The sequence below is a fragment of the Pelodiscus sinensis genome, chromosome 20 (genome assembly GCF_052426305.1).
Source record: "Pelodiscus sinensis isolate ZL-2025 chromosome 20, ASM5242630v1, whole genome shotgun sequence".
NCBI classification, from domain to species: Eukaryota; Metazoa; Chordata; order Testudines; family Trionychidae; genus Pelodiscus; species Pelodiscus sinensis.
The window spans coordinates 11,596,759-11,614,462 of record NC_143071.1 but is presented as its reverse complement, the minus strand read 5'-3'; the positions used below and the strand labels follow the sequence as shown (position 1 = coordinate 11,614,462).

Genomic DNA, 17,704 nt, shown 5'->3' with positions numbered 1-17,704 from the left:
GCTTCCAGCTGCAGTATTAGGCATACCCTTAAGGCAGCAGTGGGCAACCTGTGGCCAATCAGGGTTCTGTGTGTGGCCTACGAGACATTTTGTTTACTGTTGCCCATGTTCAGGGTTGCCAGATTCTGCTGGTTGCAGTCTGTGTAGGGTTTTTTTTCTACTGGTATTACTAAAGTGATGCACACGTAAGGCGTGGACACGCAAAGTGAGGTGCATGCTGATTGCTCACAGTGTGAGAGCCGTGTGCTCCCTCTGCATCCAGTCAAAGCACTGCTGCGGTTCAGTCGGCACAGCCTGCAAATTCTAGATACACAAGCGCAGTTAGCAAACCTGTCCTGTCCCAGGAGATCGTCTTCGTTAGGACAATCTTGCAGCCCTTTGAGATGGAGGGCCACTCATGCAGCCCACTCAGTAGCCTACGTTGCCCATTGCTGCCTTAAGGCCTCACTGATGCTACATCTAGACTGCGATCTTTTTCTGGAAGAGGAAATGCAAATGAAGCGCTCATTAGTATTTCTTGTGCTCTCATTTGCATATTCTCTTTTGATCCTTTTTGCAGAAGAGTTTTTTGCACAAAAACCCCCTTTTGCGCAAGAACCTGTAAACCTCATTTTTTGAGGAAGGGCTCTTGTACAAAAGGGGGTTTTTGCGCAAAAAAGCCCCGTGTACATGGGGCTTTTTTGAGCAAAAACCTCTTCCACAAAAAGGATTGGAAGATATGCAAATGAGAGCGCGACAAATGCTAATGAGCGCTTCATTTGTATTTCCTCTTCCCGGGAAAGATTGTAGTCTAGACATAGCAAGTGAGTACAAAGAAGGATATGACAGTGGAGTTCTTAGTGCAGGATTAGGGCCTGATAGGAGGCCTGCTTGAATTTTGGTGAACAATAGTGTATGTTGGCTTGATGTGTATTTTTCTTTCTTGCAATATCAGTATCCTTTAATTAGTATTAAATTAAACCTCATCTTGGACCTGAAGCAATGTCTCCCATCCCTCATCAGAACAGAAAGCATTTTCAGTGTTTTGTTAAACAGTTTCAGAGCAAGCTGGTTCTGTTAATTACTTTAGGCTTTACACAAAAGGATTGAGGCTGGTGAATTTTTCTCTTCCTTTCTTTCTTGAATAATTTTTAATGTATAAGAGTCATCCTCTATTATGAAAATGAGGACAGATTCAGGCACTATCTGGAGTAGTCAACTTTAAGACAGTGATTGGATTTGTTTGGCAAACAGACATCAATATAGTCCAGCTTCAGTGATAGACTTAATTATAAACTCCATGTAAGTGTGTTAAGAGCTCTGTGAAATGTTGGGTTGCCATTCATACGTTTCCCTGAAAGAGGCTTAGAAAGCTTTGATGGACAGAGGAAAAACCAGCAAATAGAAAGGAAAGGTTGAGGCAGAGGTGGGCAATAATTTTGACCACCCAAGCCGCCCCAGAAAGGGCAGGGCCTAATCCAGAAGGGTTGGGGCCAGAATGCTTCTGGGCTTCCTCACCCCCAGACCATAATTGGTCTGGGGGAAGGGGAGCCCCTTTGCCTCCCTCCTTCCACTAGGCATCCATGCCCCTGGCAGAGAGGGAAAAGGCTTCACACTCTCCCGCACCCCCAGGCCTTTATTGGTCTGGGGGCGGAGGAACTGTGCAAAGCTTTGCTCTCCTGCCCCCGCCCTGCGCGAGCGTACAGCACTTTGAAGTGCCATGCACTCCTCGCAAGGCAGGGAGGGGGAGTGCAGAGGAAACTTCACATGCTCCTACTGCCTCCAGGCCTACCTGGCCTGGGGGCAGAGGAGCGGCAAGGCCTTCACAGGCCAGATCAACCCACTCAGTGGGCCGGATCTGGCCCGCGGAGGCCTTTTTGCCCACCCCTGGGTTGAGGCTTCGTCCACAACTAACAGCTTAATACAGTGGTCCCCAACGTTTTGGGGCTGCCGGGCGCCTGGGGGCAGGGCCGCTCACACGCTGCGCGTATGGGGGCGGGGCCGCTCACAGGCCACGTGACTGGGGGTGTGGCCAAGCATGCGCCGCACGCCTGAGGTCGGCACCGGCATGTGCCAGGGCCGGCAAGGGCACGCATGGGGGCCGAGGCCGGGGCCAGGGCACGTGCGGCGCACCCGGGGGCGGGGATCAGGGTCGGCACTGGCATGCGCGGCGCGGCCAGGGCTGGCCATGCGCCTGGGGCTGGCACCTGCCGCACGCCCGGGGGCGGGGCCAGCCCAGATTGCTCCGCGGGCGCATGTAAAGGGTCCGGCGGGCGCCATGGCGCCCACGGGAACCGGGTTGGGGACCACGGGCTTAATAGATTTCTGAATTAGAGTTCCCTTTATGATTCCCTGAACCAAAACCATCCACTGCGTGAATCCTTTACATCTTTCAGAATTCCCCGTGGCCTTGGTTCCGTACAGTTAGTGAACTGGCTTGGACTCTGTAGACATGGGTTGTGTGTATTCCTGCCTCTGGCATAAATCTGCTGTGGGACGGAGGGCAAGTCACTTCCTTTCTCTGTAGTTCTGTGTCACTTCCACCTTCTGTCTGGCTTGTCTGATGAAATAGTCTGGACACCAAAGGCTTTACAACTTCCTGTGAGGAGAGGGGGTGTACAGTGCCTAGCACAGCGGAGCTGAGATCTTGCTTGAGCTTCTACAGAACAAATGCTAAGTAATAAATTAATGGGTCTTTAGCGTGTAAAACTAAAGCATTTAATGCTTTGATTAATTGTGGCCTATAACTAAGAATTTGAGCTAAAAAAATACAGCAGTGGCTTTGTCAGTGGCAATATTAGCAAGACCTGACAATGGTTTTTAAATTGCCTGTTAATGCAGTGGGGTGGCGGGTGGGTGGGTAGGTGGGAGGATGACAGCAGGTTTCAGAATGCAGCAGCTTATGGGTGAAATAATTGCATACTGAATCAGTCTTTTCTGTTTCAACTTCTTAATTGTTACTGCTCTTTTCTACCTCCTTTGGGCCACATTCTGCCATGATACACTTCAGTGATGTATGTCTAAGAACAGAATTTGGTGTGAGGACTGGTATTTCGCAGGAGGTGATCAGTAGCTTAGTATTGTCTGGGATAGAGTCATCCAATGCAAACTCACAGAAACCAATTTTTTTTTATGTTTTTGTTTTCATTTCTTGGTTTTGGCCCATCCATTGTTAGTGTGCAACTGCTGTGAGACATTGTGAAAAAGGAAGTTGCACCACTTCAGAAAACTGAAGTGAATTAAAGGTAACAGCTTGTGCAATGTTTGGATCCCTTTTTGTATGTTTGCTTTTCTCCTGCTGCTCACATTACTTCCAATGAAAGGTCAGAAACCAGTAAGTTCAGTGTACTAAGCATGTTTCTTCTGATTTGTGAGACAAGGTGGGTTGAGTCATACTGTCTATTGGACCAGCTTCTGTTGGTGAGGGAGACAAGCTTTCAAGCCACATGACTCTTCCTTAGGTCTGGAACTCCCAGGTCACCGCAGTATGCAAGGGAGAATAGACTGTAGCATAAGTAGGTAGCACATCTTGTAAGGGACCGTTCAAGATAGAGTGGCCCATTGACACACTGCAGTCAACGCCATCCTTAGGCATATGTAGAATATGCAGTTGCATTGGGCACTACTAAATTTGAGGCACCAGGTGCCCCAAATGTAGTAGTACCCTAGGCAGCTATTTGCTGTGTATGCCTGGGGTCACCATCATAGCAAGGCATAGGCAGCACCGGCCAACCTCATCCCCTGTCCCCTCCCCTTGCAGGCTGTGCCCAGATGCCACTCACCTGTTCCACTTCACTGGGGCCTGGATCAGAGTCATGTCTCTGGGAGCAGGGGGACCTGGACAGGGTGGCAGAGCCTCGGGTAGCAGCCAGGACCCTGGCGGCTAGGAACCCACATATAATGTGATGATGGTACAGCACCCCAGAATTCCTATACTTATGCCTCCCTGCCATGTCCCCCCACTGCAATGACTGCTGCCCCCACCAAGCAGACTGCCCCCAATCTTCACGCAGGGAACCATAAATGGTAAAGATGGACCCTTCTGCAATCATAGGACAAAAAGTGGGGGTTAGAGGGTTACAGATTGCAGTAATAAACCATAAATCTGTGGTTTGGTATCATGCTGACCATTTTTTAAAATGATACAAAACAGTGTTAGGTCTCTTTCACAATGGAATGTTTTTGTTTCATCTTCTTCTCAGGTTAACTATAGAAATGAATGTGTAACACACTACGTGAGGTTGTCATTCAAGGCTTGATCCTGGAAAGCCTTGCTCACACAAAGAGTCCAATTGACTTTAGTGGAGCTACTAATGTCCCCCCAGCCTTCAAATATGCACTGCAGTGGGACTTTCTCACACAATCGTTGAGCATGTGAGTAGGACTAGAGCCACAGTAGCCAATTAATTTTACCAGGTAATCCCGATCAGCACTGGGAATCTGATACTCACCTCTACACATTTCTTTGGCCTCCACTATGGCCATTTTTTCCCTTGAAGAACTGAATTGTTTTCAGATGAGTGACTAATGGTACTATTGAGAGAGAGTCAAGAAGAGTAAATCGATATCTGTCCATCCAGCCTCCCCCCCTCACTCTAGGAGAGCTGTTCCAAGACTTGCCCCTTCTGACCTGCCACCACCTGTTCATCAGATGTTTTTCGGTTTCCACAATGTGTGGACACAATCCAGTCACAGGGAGTGCTTCTGAGTACCAGGGTGTTCTGTGATTCTGCTTCTGAGTATCAGGGTGTTCTGTGATTTGTTTGGGAACAAAACTAAATTCAGAAACCGAGTTAAATAAATGGACAAACATTCTGAAAAGGCAATTGCTTTCACTGGAAGGAGACAAGTATTTACTGTTTTTGGACAATTACAATGTGGCCTTATTTGGCTGGCTAAGCCCTGTAACATGTTGTGGGGGTGTCAGTAGCCACCCAATACTTGCTCCGTTGCACTCCGCCCTGTGGGAGAGAGATCTTTCACCAGTGCTTCAGAGCAAAGGCAGTTTCAGTTCTTGCTGCTCTCGGAAGTACTGCCTTTGAGATCCCGGCCTTTTCATGTTATTTTTAAAGCGAGGTGTAGAGTCTCGGGAAGCCCAAGCAGCTACACAGTGGAACATTTTTTATTTAAAATATTTTCCTCTCCAGTGAGAGGCGCAGATGGACATTTAGCAGGACAAGTGACCAGGGAGTTTTTGAAAGTTTCGTCCAAACAGTGTAAAAAAAAAGTTCCTTTCCTAAGCATGGTAGACTGCAAAACCTGTCTAAAATGCAGTCTCTGTGGAGAGCGTGTCTTGTGGGTAGTCGGTGCTGTTTGTTCAGCCCCTGCCCTCTGACCCTGAATGATGACCCATTAACACATCAGTGCGCCAAGGTCAGGGAGGCTTGAATGAATGAGGCGCTTGGTTTGGTAACTTGTCCCGGCAGCTTTGCGAGGCTGAAACAAACACGCCCCACACGAGCCTGTTCCAAGTCTCTTTCCCAGGGTGGGAGGCGCCCACCCACAGACCTGGGCTCAGTCTCATTCAGAGAACGAGTTGCCCCATCTGGGATTAATTTGCTGCAGCTCAGTCGCTCCCCGTGGAGAGCGCGGGGAGGGGGAAGGGTTGCCTAGTGTTAAATCCCCCTTGATCCTCGCTAGAAAGCTCCCCACGGACTCGTCCTGCCCTGTCCGCGGCTCCGAACCGTCGCCTTGCGTTGCGGTAGTAAATTACCTTCCCCCTGGCCCCTCCTTTTCAGAATCTTCATACACCCCAGCGCTGTGATGTCACAGCATCGATACCGAGCGGATACAATGAAACCTCGTGTCTCGTAGCAACCGCCCGTGGGGGCGTGGCTTTCGCAAGGCCAACTGTTGCCTAAGGTGGAGAGCGCGGAGAAGCGCGACTCGCGATTTGCCCGGGCTGTTGCCGAGCGAGGAGCGGGGGCCCGGCTTTCCAGGCAACAGCGGCGCCTCGCTCGGGGTGGGAGTCCCGCCTTGCCGGCAGGTAAGCCGGGGAGGAAAGCAGGAGGCTCCGGGAGCCAACAAGGAAGGGAGCGGAGAGAGGTCGTTGCAAGGCGGAAGTTTGGAGAGTAGCAAGCAGAGGGATTTGACCCTGCGTGTGCCCGGAGTCGGGCAGAGGCGTTTGGTAAGGCTGCCCCAGCAAAGCTGCATTGTTCCCCCGGCTGCTCCGGGTGGAGGAGGAGAACTGGCTTGGGCTGGTTCTGCAAAGCGTTGAGAGAGCAGGAGCTTCGCTTCTATTCACCTGCCTCTTCTTGTTTCCTTCTGTCCCCTTCCCTGTTGCCTGGGCTGGCCGTGTTCCCCCCTAGGGCTTGGGGGCGAGTTTGCTCCCCTTCTTCCTGCGGCGGTGGGGGAGAGGGGAATGCAGTGTAGTTACCTGCTCTTCCTAGTCAGTGCTAGGCGTCTGGGGCTTGTCAGGGGAAATCGAGCCGGGATTTATCAGGGCTGGTCAGTTAGCTGTGGTGTGGCTCGTTTGATAAATACACCCACGAGCATGGGGCAGCCTGGAAGCAGATTATGTAATTTCTACAGATTTGGTATGGTGGGTCTACACAGGAGCCCTTGTGCCTGCTATTTTTGCAGAGGGGAAGCATCTCTGTTCCATGACACTCAAATTGCTCTGGTGGGTTTGTATCCTGTCTTCTGAAGTGTTAAAAATCAAGGCAATAACATTGAAAAATCTAAATTGTTAGTCCGCTTAGATACATAATTTCCTTCTGTTTCCCTCCCACTGCTTGAAACACACACACACACACACACACACACACACACACACACACACACACACACACACACACAGTAATAGAGGGTGACCTTCACAAATACAAATGTGTCAATAGGCTGCAGCAGCAGCATTCCAAGAATATGTTACAGTGGGAAAGTCATAAAGCAGAAGGAGGTTCTGTCAGTATTAAAAAATGATAAACTGTGGGCTGCAGGGAAGACATGTGCCAGGGTTCCTCATTGCTAGAGAGTCAATCTGAGCACAATGCCCCAAAACATAATCTAAATCTTGGTCAAAATGACTATCTGTTGCTGTGTCTGAGGTTTAAAGCTTAAAAAAAAATTCCATGTGTACCTCTGGAATGAATCACAATCACAGAATTGTGTTGGAACTGTAGCCTGAATTTCAGGGAAGTAGCATGGGCATCTCCTGTTATATCGGCAAACTAGTGGGATTTCCATAACTTCTTTTAATGACTTTTTTCAATAGCAAAGCTGTGGGCTGGTGAGGTAGAGATTGTTTTCACTGAATAGAAGTAGTATTTGTAATTACACCTACAGAGAGGTCTACAGTACACCCACTTTACAGCTGGGTGTGTGTGAATATGATTAAAATACAACTGAAAATTGAAGGGTAAAGACATCCCTATGTGGATGGGACTAGAATTTGCAAAAAGCTTGACTTTTTTTTTAAGCATGTGTTTTACACAAATGCAGCATTATAGTGTGGTTTATAGACAGGCCAAGCATTAATATGTCTTAAACTAGTCTAATTAGTCACTCAAAATTAATTATATAATCTTGCTCTTTTAAAAAAACAGGTGGAGAATGGGGAGCAAGGGAGAATAGTAGGGCATAATCTTAGCTTCTACTGTATTGACTTCAGAGTTTAGATGGAACTTTTTGATCTTCCTGAATGTGAGGTAAACTAGGCTTTGTCTACTTGCGGAGAAAATGAATCCAAACAAACTAAAGGCGTGCATTTTAAAGCAGTTTAGTTCAACTGGATAAAATGCTTGTATGGATGCAGTCTTCCAACATAGTTTAATCCACTTTAACAGGTCAGTCACATTAACTTGCCTGAGGGTCTGTGTGTAGATAAACCCTAGTTATGGCCCCTCCCAAAAATTCATCTTTAATGCTTGCCCTGCCCTTACCAACATAGGCTGCCCACCGATTTGTTTCCCAAGGCAACAGTTTGTCTTTGTGCTATGGAAATTGCACAAATGCTTTGGGTTTGAAACTGTTCATCTTTCCCAGGTTCTCTTCCTCTCTAGTGAGTGCAGTGTGACAGAACCGTCCAGACTGAAAGATGCAAGCATGGCCCCTTGGTTTGCATATATCAGTGTTTCCTGAGTGGCCACACAAGTGGCCAACTTACAGGGGAGATTCAAATGCTGCCCAGCTAATTAGCAGAACACCCACAGCTAAGTTTTGTGTGACTACTGGTGGTGCACAGTTGCACATGCCTTCATGCACATAAACTTATTCTACACGCGGATGGAAAAATTAGAGGGAAATTGATGTATATAATGTAGATGTCTCAGGAGTATATAGTTCCATTTCCCTCTCTTTGCTGGAGTCCTGGGCAGATTTGCTTTATGACCTAAATAGCAGTGGTGTAAGAGAGGCAATAGGCAACTGTTATGGATTGTTGAGTCCTGGGAGAAGGGACTTCTAATTATGGGGACCTTCTCTATTCCCTTCCATCAATCTACTAATATATTTGAGAGTGTGTGTCTGTGTGTCTGTCTGTTCAAGAACTCCTAAATGGTAAAAACTAGTCCCACCAAATTTGGTATGCAGCTTCCTGTTATCATAACTTAAAACAAATTCAGGGTTTAGTTGTGCCAGGAAATTGGAATTGGCCTGGAATGAGAGAGAATCACTGTGTAGGAGAAATGAGCTAGCTCACCCTCCTCTTCTCTCTGCACAGGTTGGGCTATAGACTCCCTTTGAAAGATGGCTTTTCCTAGGGCAGAAGTTCATTGCAGTTGCTCTCTGACCTAGCCAGTATTTGTTTGCAGGAAACACTTGTGTACAGTAAACCCTCATGGAGCTCTTGGGTGTATTGCTTTCTGCGTACTGACTGTTAACCAACTGGGTCCGTTTGGGAGAAACACCAAATCGTATTTTCAGGCATTTGACCAGCTGAACTGGCGTTGCTAGCTCAAATTCCATATTGTAATTGTGTCTTACATAATTTTCTATGTTGGCAACTTAGAAAGCTCTTGTGTCTTAACATAATGAAGCAGAAACCTAAATAGTGAAATAGTCTGTTCAAGAACTCCGAAATGGTAAAAACATCAGAGCTGAGCCCCTGTAGGGTTCTTAGGCCACGTCTTCACTACTGGGAAGATTGATGCTGTGGAGATTGATCTTCCGGAGTTCAATTTAGTGGCTCTAGTAAAGACTCACTAAAGCAAATGCTGAGGGTGCTCCCATTGACATCAATATTCCTTGAAAAGTCAATGGGAGCATTTGCGCCTTTCGACCTCCTGCTGTGGAGATGCTGTCGCCAGTCGAATCCAGCTATACAATTAACATAGCTGGAATTGCGTATTCCAGCTCAACCTTTAGGTAAATATAGACAAGTCCTCAGAGATATAAATCACAGGCTTTGTTGTGAAGGAAAGTTCTAGTTAAGGCTACCTTCAGGCCTCCATTAGAAATAACTCCCCTCTTTTCACTGGCTCATGACCAGTAAAGTTCTAGATCTTTCTCTCCCTTACTCTGTGACTGTAAGCTTGTGTTGGCATAGCCCCCTGGCGGAGGTACAGCTACACCCACGGCAGGAGTGTATTGCCAGGACAGGAATATCGCCTCCCTGAACATTAGTTCAAGTGGCAGAAGCCCTCATTGGTTGACAAAAAGGCATTTATGTGAGGTGGGAGGTTGTTGGCATAGCTATGTTGCTAGGCGGGTGATTTTTCCCTCCTCCCCACAACCTGACCAAAGTAGCTATGCTGATGTCTTACATACAGGGCAGACCTCAATCCACATAAAAATTCCCCCCCCCCCCCTTCTGGGAGTTTGGAGCTGCCCCTCGCCAGTGCCCTGCACATCTCTGATACAATCTCACTGCTTTCCTTCATTCTCGGGAGCAGAAATGTTTGGCTACTTTTTTGGACCCTGCTCTGTTTCCCCACACAGCAGCTCAGATCTGCTACTAGAGGAGCTGTTTATCCAAATGCCTGGTGCACCCCCAGCAAGACTTCTCTCTAAATTACTGTGTCTCCAATTTCTTTGACCTTGAAGCTTCTCAAGGAAAAGAAGTGCCACAGTTCTTGTGCGCATGAGCTCAGCGGCTTTCCAAGCAGGAAATGCTCATTTGAATGAACATCTTGTACTTTATAAACTAGCGCTAGTTGCAGAATTGGACTGAGAAGCCATTTCCTCAGGAGCTTGAGCTAGAGTTGAATAAAAAAAATATTAAAATAAGTGCTGCTTTCCCTCTCACCTGTGTACTTTGGTGCATGGTGTAACGCTGCACTGAGAAAGCAGTGATATCCTCTCGGGACAGCTTTGGGTTTTAGCTAACTAGTATTGCGGGGCTTGTCTGTGTTTCAGGACAACCGCAGGTTAACTAGCACAAAAATGAATCCTGACTTCGCATTTGGCGTGTATAAGGATTGTCCTGTCTAATGCAACAGCTGGCTGGCCTGCGGGCACAGAGGTGTTTACGATCACCTCCACAAGATGAGGGAGCGGTGAAATGGCTTAGGACAGTGGTTTTCAGATTACAAGTCGCAACCCAGGACTGGGTGGTGGAATGTGAGGCACTGGGTCTCCTTGCTGCAGGGGGATCAGGTGACCAGAGGGAAGGCTAAGGCAGGCTACCTGCCTGTCCTAGGGCAGAGCGCAGTCTGCGGTGCCAGAAGTGGCCGGGAGCAGGCCCGGCTCCTAGGGGGAAAGGGCTCTGCACACTGCCCCACCTCAAGCTCCACCTTCGCACTCCCGTTAGCTTGGAAGCTGCTGCTGGCTGATCCTGGGGTGCAGTATGTTCTGCGGTGCCAGGAGAGGCAGAAAGCTGCCTTAGCACCCCTGCTGCACTGCTGACCAAGAGGCACTCAAGGTAAGCCCCTCCTGCCCCAGTCCCCCAAAACTGGAGCCCACCTCTTCAGCCCAAAGTTCTTATCCTTAGCCCCGCCCCAGAGCCCACACTCTGGTCATATTCTGTTGGGTCCCAGGCACCAACGACTTTCTTCAACTGCGTCACGAGGAAAAAAAAAAAAGTTTGAAAACTACTGGCTTAGGGTACAGTGGTGGTAAATGCTTATGCCCATCCTGACGCTTACTAGGGATGTTAGAATGTGTTTCATTATGTGTTCGTGTAACCTCTGAAAATGTCAGCACTGACATGCAGGGGGCAGACAGGAGCTGGTGCGTGTAGGAAGGCAATTTAAAAGCCAGCTCCCCGGATGCACCACCACCACCACCATGCTGCTGCTTCTGTATGAGAGGCAGCAGCTGGGGGGGGGGGGGGGCAGTGTGGGAGGCTGTGTGTAACTGCAAATTAGCCTGTGAGCCCAGGCTCATCAGTTAACCATATAAACAGTTAAACTTTTCCAAATTCCTAATGCTTACAGCACTGGGGGAATCAGTGCAGTGAGGCTATTGCTAACAAAGGGTAAAAGTGTTTGATTAGGCCAGGCTGGGAGAGAAGAGGAATCCTAGGAAGTGATCCACAGTGGAGAGTTGAACAAGCACGCCTCTCTCCCATGCTGCACCTGGGCTGTCTGATGACTGACTTAAAGCAGAGTCGTGGGTGTTGCACCACAAAGCAAAGTTGGCAGGATCAAGACCTTTACTTTTGGCGAGTGTACTCTGAACGTATTTGAGTGTTACCCAGACTTTATAAAAACAGAGGCTTTCTTAGCACGCACGGTGCAGCTGGGACACAGCTCCCCATGGCTTGCGTTTTTTCAGCACATGCTTAAAAATTCTATCTTGACCGCAAGACCTTCCAGAAGGAGGCATCTGGAGGGCTACCTGCTCTGCAGATTAATGTGAAGGCAGGCTGGAGCTCCCCTGCTCCTCCCGACTCCTCGATAAGCTAGCAAAGAGGGTTATCAGCCTTTCACTTGTAATGCTGGAGGAAAGCTGAGAGTCAGTTTTGCTCAGGTCAGCAATCTGGAAGCTTGCATGAGAAGACAAGTTTTACACCGTGTAAACACCCTGAACTGTTATCTAGAATGTCAGTGTTAATTGAGCTCCTCCGTCTCTTGCTAGCAGTGGTCACTTTGGTTTTAAAGTGACACTTGTGACTGACATAGGGCAGGCTTTAAAAAAAAAAAACAGCTATATGAGTCGGGCTGGAAAATGCCTTGTATTTCAAAGGGAAAGTTGTTCTCTGCAATGCTGGAAAGAGGAGGAGCCAGGCTGCTCAGTTTTCTGTTCTGGACTCTGCTACTAGCCCTATCTGCACTGTGGAATCTGGAGGGGAAATATTCCACAGGTGCTAATGTTTGGATGCTGATCTTCAGAAAGTAAGGGCATTTCTTGTGGCCATAGCCCTCGTGGGGGGAGGGGGAGACAAAGCAGTGGGCCTTTCCCCCAGTAGTGGTTGGACCCCTGCCTTCCCATCCTGGAGAGACAGAAGCTGGAGGACTGAGCAGTAGGTGTGAATTTCACACCTTCCCAGCAGCGGTGGGATCAAGCCCTGAGGGTGTCTGGTTCTGTACCCTGGTCACATAGTGGTGAGCTCTGGCAGCTTCTGCATTCATTACCCACTTCCCCATCCAGGGCTTACTCTGTCCCCTGCTTTGCTGGGGCTGAGTGAGTCTGCTGTGAAAAGTGATATTTGTAAGTTTGCCAATATCACTTTTCACAGCAGACTTGGAGGCTAGCAAGTTCTTCTTTTTGACTGCTTTTAAAAAAAAAAAGGCAACAGAAACAACAAGAAAAAAGTCGAGAACGTGCAGAGCATCTTATTTGTAGCTCTGTTATGTTTAGGTCCAGTAAAGAATAGAGGATAACTTACCTTTTATTATTATTCGGGCTGCAAAAAATCATTTAGAAATAAATTACAAGGATTTGGACACATAGATGCGCATATTTATTTGTTTTTTGCCCAAGTGAATTAAGTATTTTAGGAAAAATGGCAGAGCGGCCATCAGCAAGAGGTGGTGGCCACACTGAGGCTGTCAAAAAAAAAAAAAAAGTGTGGTGTGAATCCCTGGTATAGAGCATTAATGCTGGTGTTGCGGTCAAACCGGCAGCCCAGTAGGCCTGGGGAGTCTACCAGGCAATTGATGCTATCTTTTAATCCCCTCAGGGAAGACCGCTTTCTTATCTTCTCTAGTAACTTTGGGTACATCTAGACTACAGGGTTTTGTCGACGGAAGTTTTGTCGACAGATACTGTCAACAAAACTTCTGTCGACATAGAGCATCTAGACACATTCAGTTCTGTCGACAAAGCAAGCTGCTTTGTCGACAAAACCCTGTAGTCTAGACGCAACCCTATAGGCAATAACACCTTCTGTCGACAGAACTCTGTCGACAGAAGGCGTTATGCCTCGTAAAATGAGGTTTACCAGCATCGACAAAACTGCTGAGTTCTGTCGACGTTATGTCGACAGAACTCAGCGGTAGTGTAGACGAAGGTATAGTTTTGTCGACAAAAGTCCACTTGTGTCGACAAAACTCAGTAGTCTAGACACACCCTTTAGCAGAGAACTCACTGATGTCAGCCTTTGAAAGGTCCAGAACTTCTCAGGAAAACAATGCTGGTTGAAAAGGAGTGCTTCAGACTGGCCCTGCGTGTTAGGAGGTCTGGCTCTTCTATTACCACCAATTACCGTGACAGGTAGTGTGATGCAAACCCTCCTAACTCCTGCAGTTCCTGGGCTGGCTCCAGTCTGCAAACATTTTCATTAGCACTGGAAAAGGAAGGTCAATTGACACTCTTTTAAAAAAAAAAAAAAAAAAAAAAAAGCACAAAGCAGCTTTTGAAAAACCTGGCTTTGCCATGTGCTCACATAGGACATGTCTAGACTACAGTTTTTTTGAAAGATGTGCAAATTAGCACCACATTTGCATATCTTCCAATTGTGTTTTCGAAATCGGGTCTTTTGAAAGTGAAAGTCTGGATTTGGGTTTTTTCCGGGAAAAAAACCCTTTTTTGAAAAAACTGCTTTTCCTTAAAAAAAAAAAAAAAAAAAAAAAAGGTTTACGTGGGTTTTTTGAAAAGGGTTTTTTCGAAAATGCTTTTGGAAGAAGATATGCAAATTAGTGCCAAATTTGCATATCTCCTTTCGGAGGAAAAAACATAGTGTAGATGTGCCCATAGTGAAGTGTGAAGAGCATAGAACTAGAATTTTGCTCTCCAGTCAACACGCTGCCCCTGAATTGGACTATTTTGTGAGCCACTAATAGGATCTTATCCATGCAGATGGCAACAGCGCACTAGGGTATATTCATACTCTTGCGCGGTATGTGGATTCTTACCAGCTTTATGGGATGCTGTTCAGCATTCAATGCTAGACTGAGTATAATGAACAGTGATGGGCAACCTAGGTTAGTGAGTGGGCCACGAGTGGTCCCTGTTTCACCTCAGTGGGCTGCAAGACGGTTGTAACCAACACGGTCTCCTGGGATAGGGCAGTGTTGCTAACTGCACTGGCGCACCTAGAATTTGCAGGGTACGCCAATTGAACTGTATCAGCCCTTTGATTGGATGCAGAGGGAATACCTGGCTTTCAGAGTCAACATGGATCCTGGCTTTTCTTGTGTGTCACTTCAGTAATATCAGAGGAAGGGAGGGAAGACTATGTGGAATCTGGCAATTCTGCACATGGGCAACAGTAAACAAAATGTTGTGCGTGCCACACACAGAACCTCGATAGGCCACACGTGCCCTTTGGGCCTGGGGTTGCCCACCACTGCTATGAAAAATAACTTCTAGAAACCCTTTCTCCTCACACACTCCAGCTTTGTGTAACGTTCCCTCTAAAACTGAATTTTAAATGTTAGACCTGAGTGTAACAACAGTCACATGGAGAAAATGCACTGAACAAACTGTAATTTGTAGCCTTAAAATAGCTTTCTCATTTGAATAGCTCAATAGAATAGTAATTCTGCACATGCTGATCTTTGACTCTTTCGAAGATTTATTTTAAACACCAGCTGCTTTGGAATTTCTGCCATTTCTTGCTACACCACAGGGCAAGGCAAGACTTGTGTTCTCTGGTACCTGTTTCTGAAGACTTAATTGAAGGCATTAGTTCCTAAGCTTGCCCACCAGCCACAGCTGTGTGGGTGAGACTTACTTGCTGACAGGAAGTTCTAAAACTTCCCAGAGAAGTAAAATGTAGACATGCCAGCTGAGCGCTTCATTCTGTACTTGTCTCACCAGACACATGACTTCTGTCACTTGAATCCAAACTACTTGTGAGTAAATTGCCAGCTCCTTGCATCCTTTTGAGAACTAAAGGAGAGAGTACATATTTGAAATGTGGATGTAAATGTTGGTTTAAATACACTTAAAGTGCAGAAAGCACACGGTGGCTTGAAGTTCTCTAGCATAACCCTCCCCCATGCCAAATAGTGTGAGATGTTTGCCTTCAAATTCAATAGGCTTTTTAAAACGGGAACAAGAGCCTATTTTTCTAGTAGGTTTGTGATGCTAAATAGTATTTAGATGGGAGGCTGCCAAGCCTTGGGTATCTCTCCGTGGCACCTGTTCCCCTCCCATTGTGCTGAGGTGGCTTTTCTGGTGTTTAGACAAGGGAAGGAAGGACAACTCTAAACTCTGACATACTGTTACTAATTAGGATCGGACTTGCTGAATCAATATTACAGCAGGAAGATCGCTCCGAGGGGTGAGGCTGAAACTGAATGCCAGCATCCTGGCTGGGGCCGCTTGATCAACATTCTTGTTGCCAATTAAAACTGGGATTTTTCAGCATATATTTAACTAACTAGAGTCAAACTGTTGTAATTCAGGGTGTACTTCCCTACATCCTCTGGGGTGTTGTGAGGATTACATTGTAATGCCTGTGAGGTCATGAGATGCTCTGGTTATAGAGGCCAACTAGCTGAACCATCCTAAGGATTCGCGTGGGCAGGTCTCTTGGTTCTAGACTGCTGGCTGGCAGGTAGCTGCCACTTTGCCTACATTCAAATAGTGACATTCATCACTGCAGTGTTGTTACAGCCATATTGGTGCCAGGATTATGGAGACACAAGGTGGATGAGGTGATATCCTCTATTGGCTCAACCTGCGTTGCTAAGAGAGACCAGCCTTCGTGCTAATCAGAGCGTCTTCAGGTCTGGGAAGCTTAGGCCCTGTCTACACTCGTAAGCTTATAGCGGCGCAGCTGAACCCATGCAGGTGAGATCGCACGTGTAGCCTACGCTGGCAGGAGAGAGCTCTCCTATCACTATAATTAAACCACACCAACAACCAGAGGTGTTGCGTTGTCCACCCTGACGCTGCTGTCGGTGTTACTTGTGTCACTCGGAGGGGAGGGGGTTTTCCCCCCACATCAGTGAGCTAGTGTAGACACAGCCTTACTCTGAGTGTCCCAGCCCAATGCAGGATGGGGGGATTACACAAACTGCTTATGCTAAACAGATTTCAGGGACTGTTCACAATGAAGCGGTGCTTTATCACCTGGAAAGGTGGGGGAAGCAGCAGGGTGGGTTGTTCGCAGTTACAGGCTGTTGTGATAAGCCATAAAGCCAGGATCTATTCAGTCTGTGACTTTTCATTTCTAGCAAAGTCCGAAGTATTAAAGCCTTTTAACAATCATGATCTGTCCCTTCCAACTTGAGTTCAGCCTCGTGATCTTCAGGGTCAGGCTTCACAAGTTGCCTTCCCTGGAACCATCTGGTCATCGAACTTCCTAATGGCTGCTGTTGTTGCCTGCCCGGGGCTCAAAGGAAGAAACTTGTTTCCAGGAGCACACGGGAATTTTGGCTCTCCCATCGAACTAGCTGTGATTATCTAAAAGTCACTAACCGCTAGGTATGTCAACAGGGCACCTTCTTTACGGGGTGATGCTTACTGGTAATGGGTTAACCGGCGCCCAGGAGCAGCCTCTCTCCATGGGCGGAGGGCAGCTCCAGCCCTGCCCAACCTGTACGTTTGGGCAGGGATCCAGCAGCCCGGGGGAGCTGAGACACAGAAAATCCCGGGAGCAGGCAGTGCCCAAGGATCAGGGGCTGCTCCAGTCAGTCCCCTGCCCAAGGGTTCCCACTTAATCGGTTAACAGGTTCAACTTAACATTAAACTGGTTAACTGATTAAATGGGATTTTACATCCCTATTCATCTCTGCCCCAGTTTATTCTTCTGTGTTCGGTGTGGATAAGCCTTAAGCCTCACAATTCCCATGGCTCCCCTGGGCTGCAAATGGTGAACTGCTGTCAAAGGGAGCTGCGAGGATCCATGGCTGTGGAGCTGGTAAGTAAACAAACTGGAGTAGCCAGTTAGCAACTTTCTGAGAGTGGATCTGTGGACCTCTTTTGAGATAGGGATGTAAGGGAGTAGTCTAGTCACTACTAGCAATTCTCCCCTCTCTCCTCCTCCCAGCCGCAGCAAGGGGGGGAAGCAGGAGCCGGTACTGGGGGGAGCCAGCTTAAAAGCTGGTTTCCCCAGCACAGTCTCTGCAATGCTGTCTCCCCCTTTCCCCCCCGCACTGCTTCCTCTATGTGAGGAAGCAGCGCGGGGGAAGGAGGGGCAGGCTGCCACAAAGCAGCCTCTGCCCTCCACAGGCTCAGGCTTGACTTGAGCAGGGGCTGCTCTGCTTCCTGCAGAGCAGCCCGTCCACAGGAGGTTCCAGCAGGGAGCCCACACACCCCACGGACAGGGTCTGCTGCTGGAGCACCCTCTGTTTATGGCTCCTCACTGGGACCCCCCCATATACAGAGGCTGCTGGACCCAGCGTAAGCCGGGACTGAGCAAGTCTGGCTCATCCTGGCTTGTGCCAGGTCTGGGAGCTACCCCCTTTGTGGCTCTGCAGTTTAAATATGGTAGGCCGGGTTGCCTGCCCGCCTG

At 47.9% G+C, this 17,704-nt stretch overlaps 1 protein-coding gene across 3 annotated transcripts in view; it reads left to right on the top strand.

Moving 5' to 3' along the window:
- The window catches only part of RAB11FIP4 (RAB11 family interacting protein 4), a 295,826-nt gene that overhangs the window by 227,388 nt on the left and 50,734 nt on the right, over positions 1-17,704 (top strand). Inside the window, exon 1 of one of the 3 annotated variants that reach the window (XM_075903844.2) lies at positions 4,853-5,965. The exons of 1 other annotated variant lie outside the window; for it this stretch is intronic. Coding sequence is in view for 1 of the 2 variants with exons in the window: in XM_075903843.2 (XP_075759958.1) it covers positions 16,033-16,038 (6 nt within the window). In the remaining variant the exon portion in view is untranslated. Of the gene's footprint in view, positions 1-4,852; positions 5,966-13,867; positions 16,039-17,704 lie in introns of those variants that run through there. One more of the 3 variants, XM_075903843.2, reaches the window with a different exon arrangement.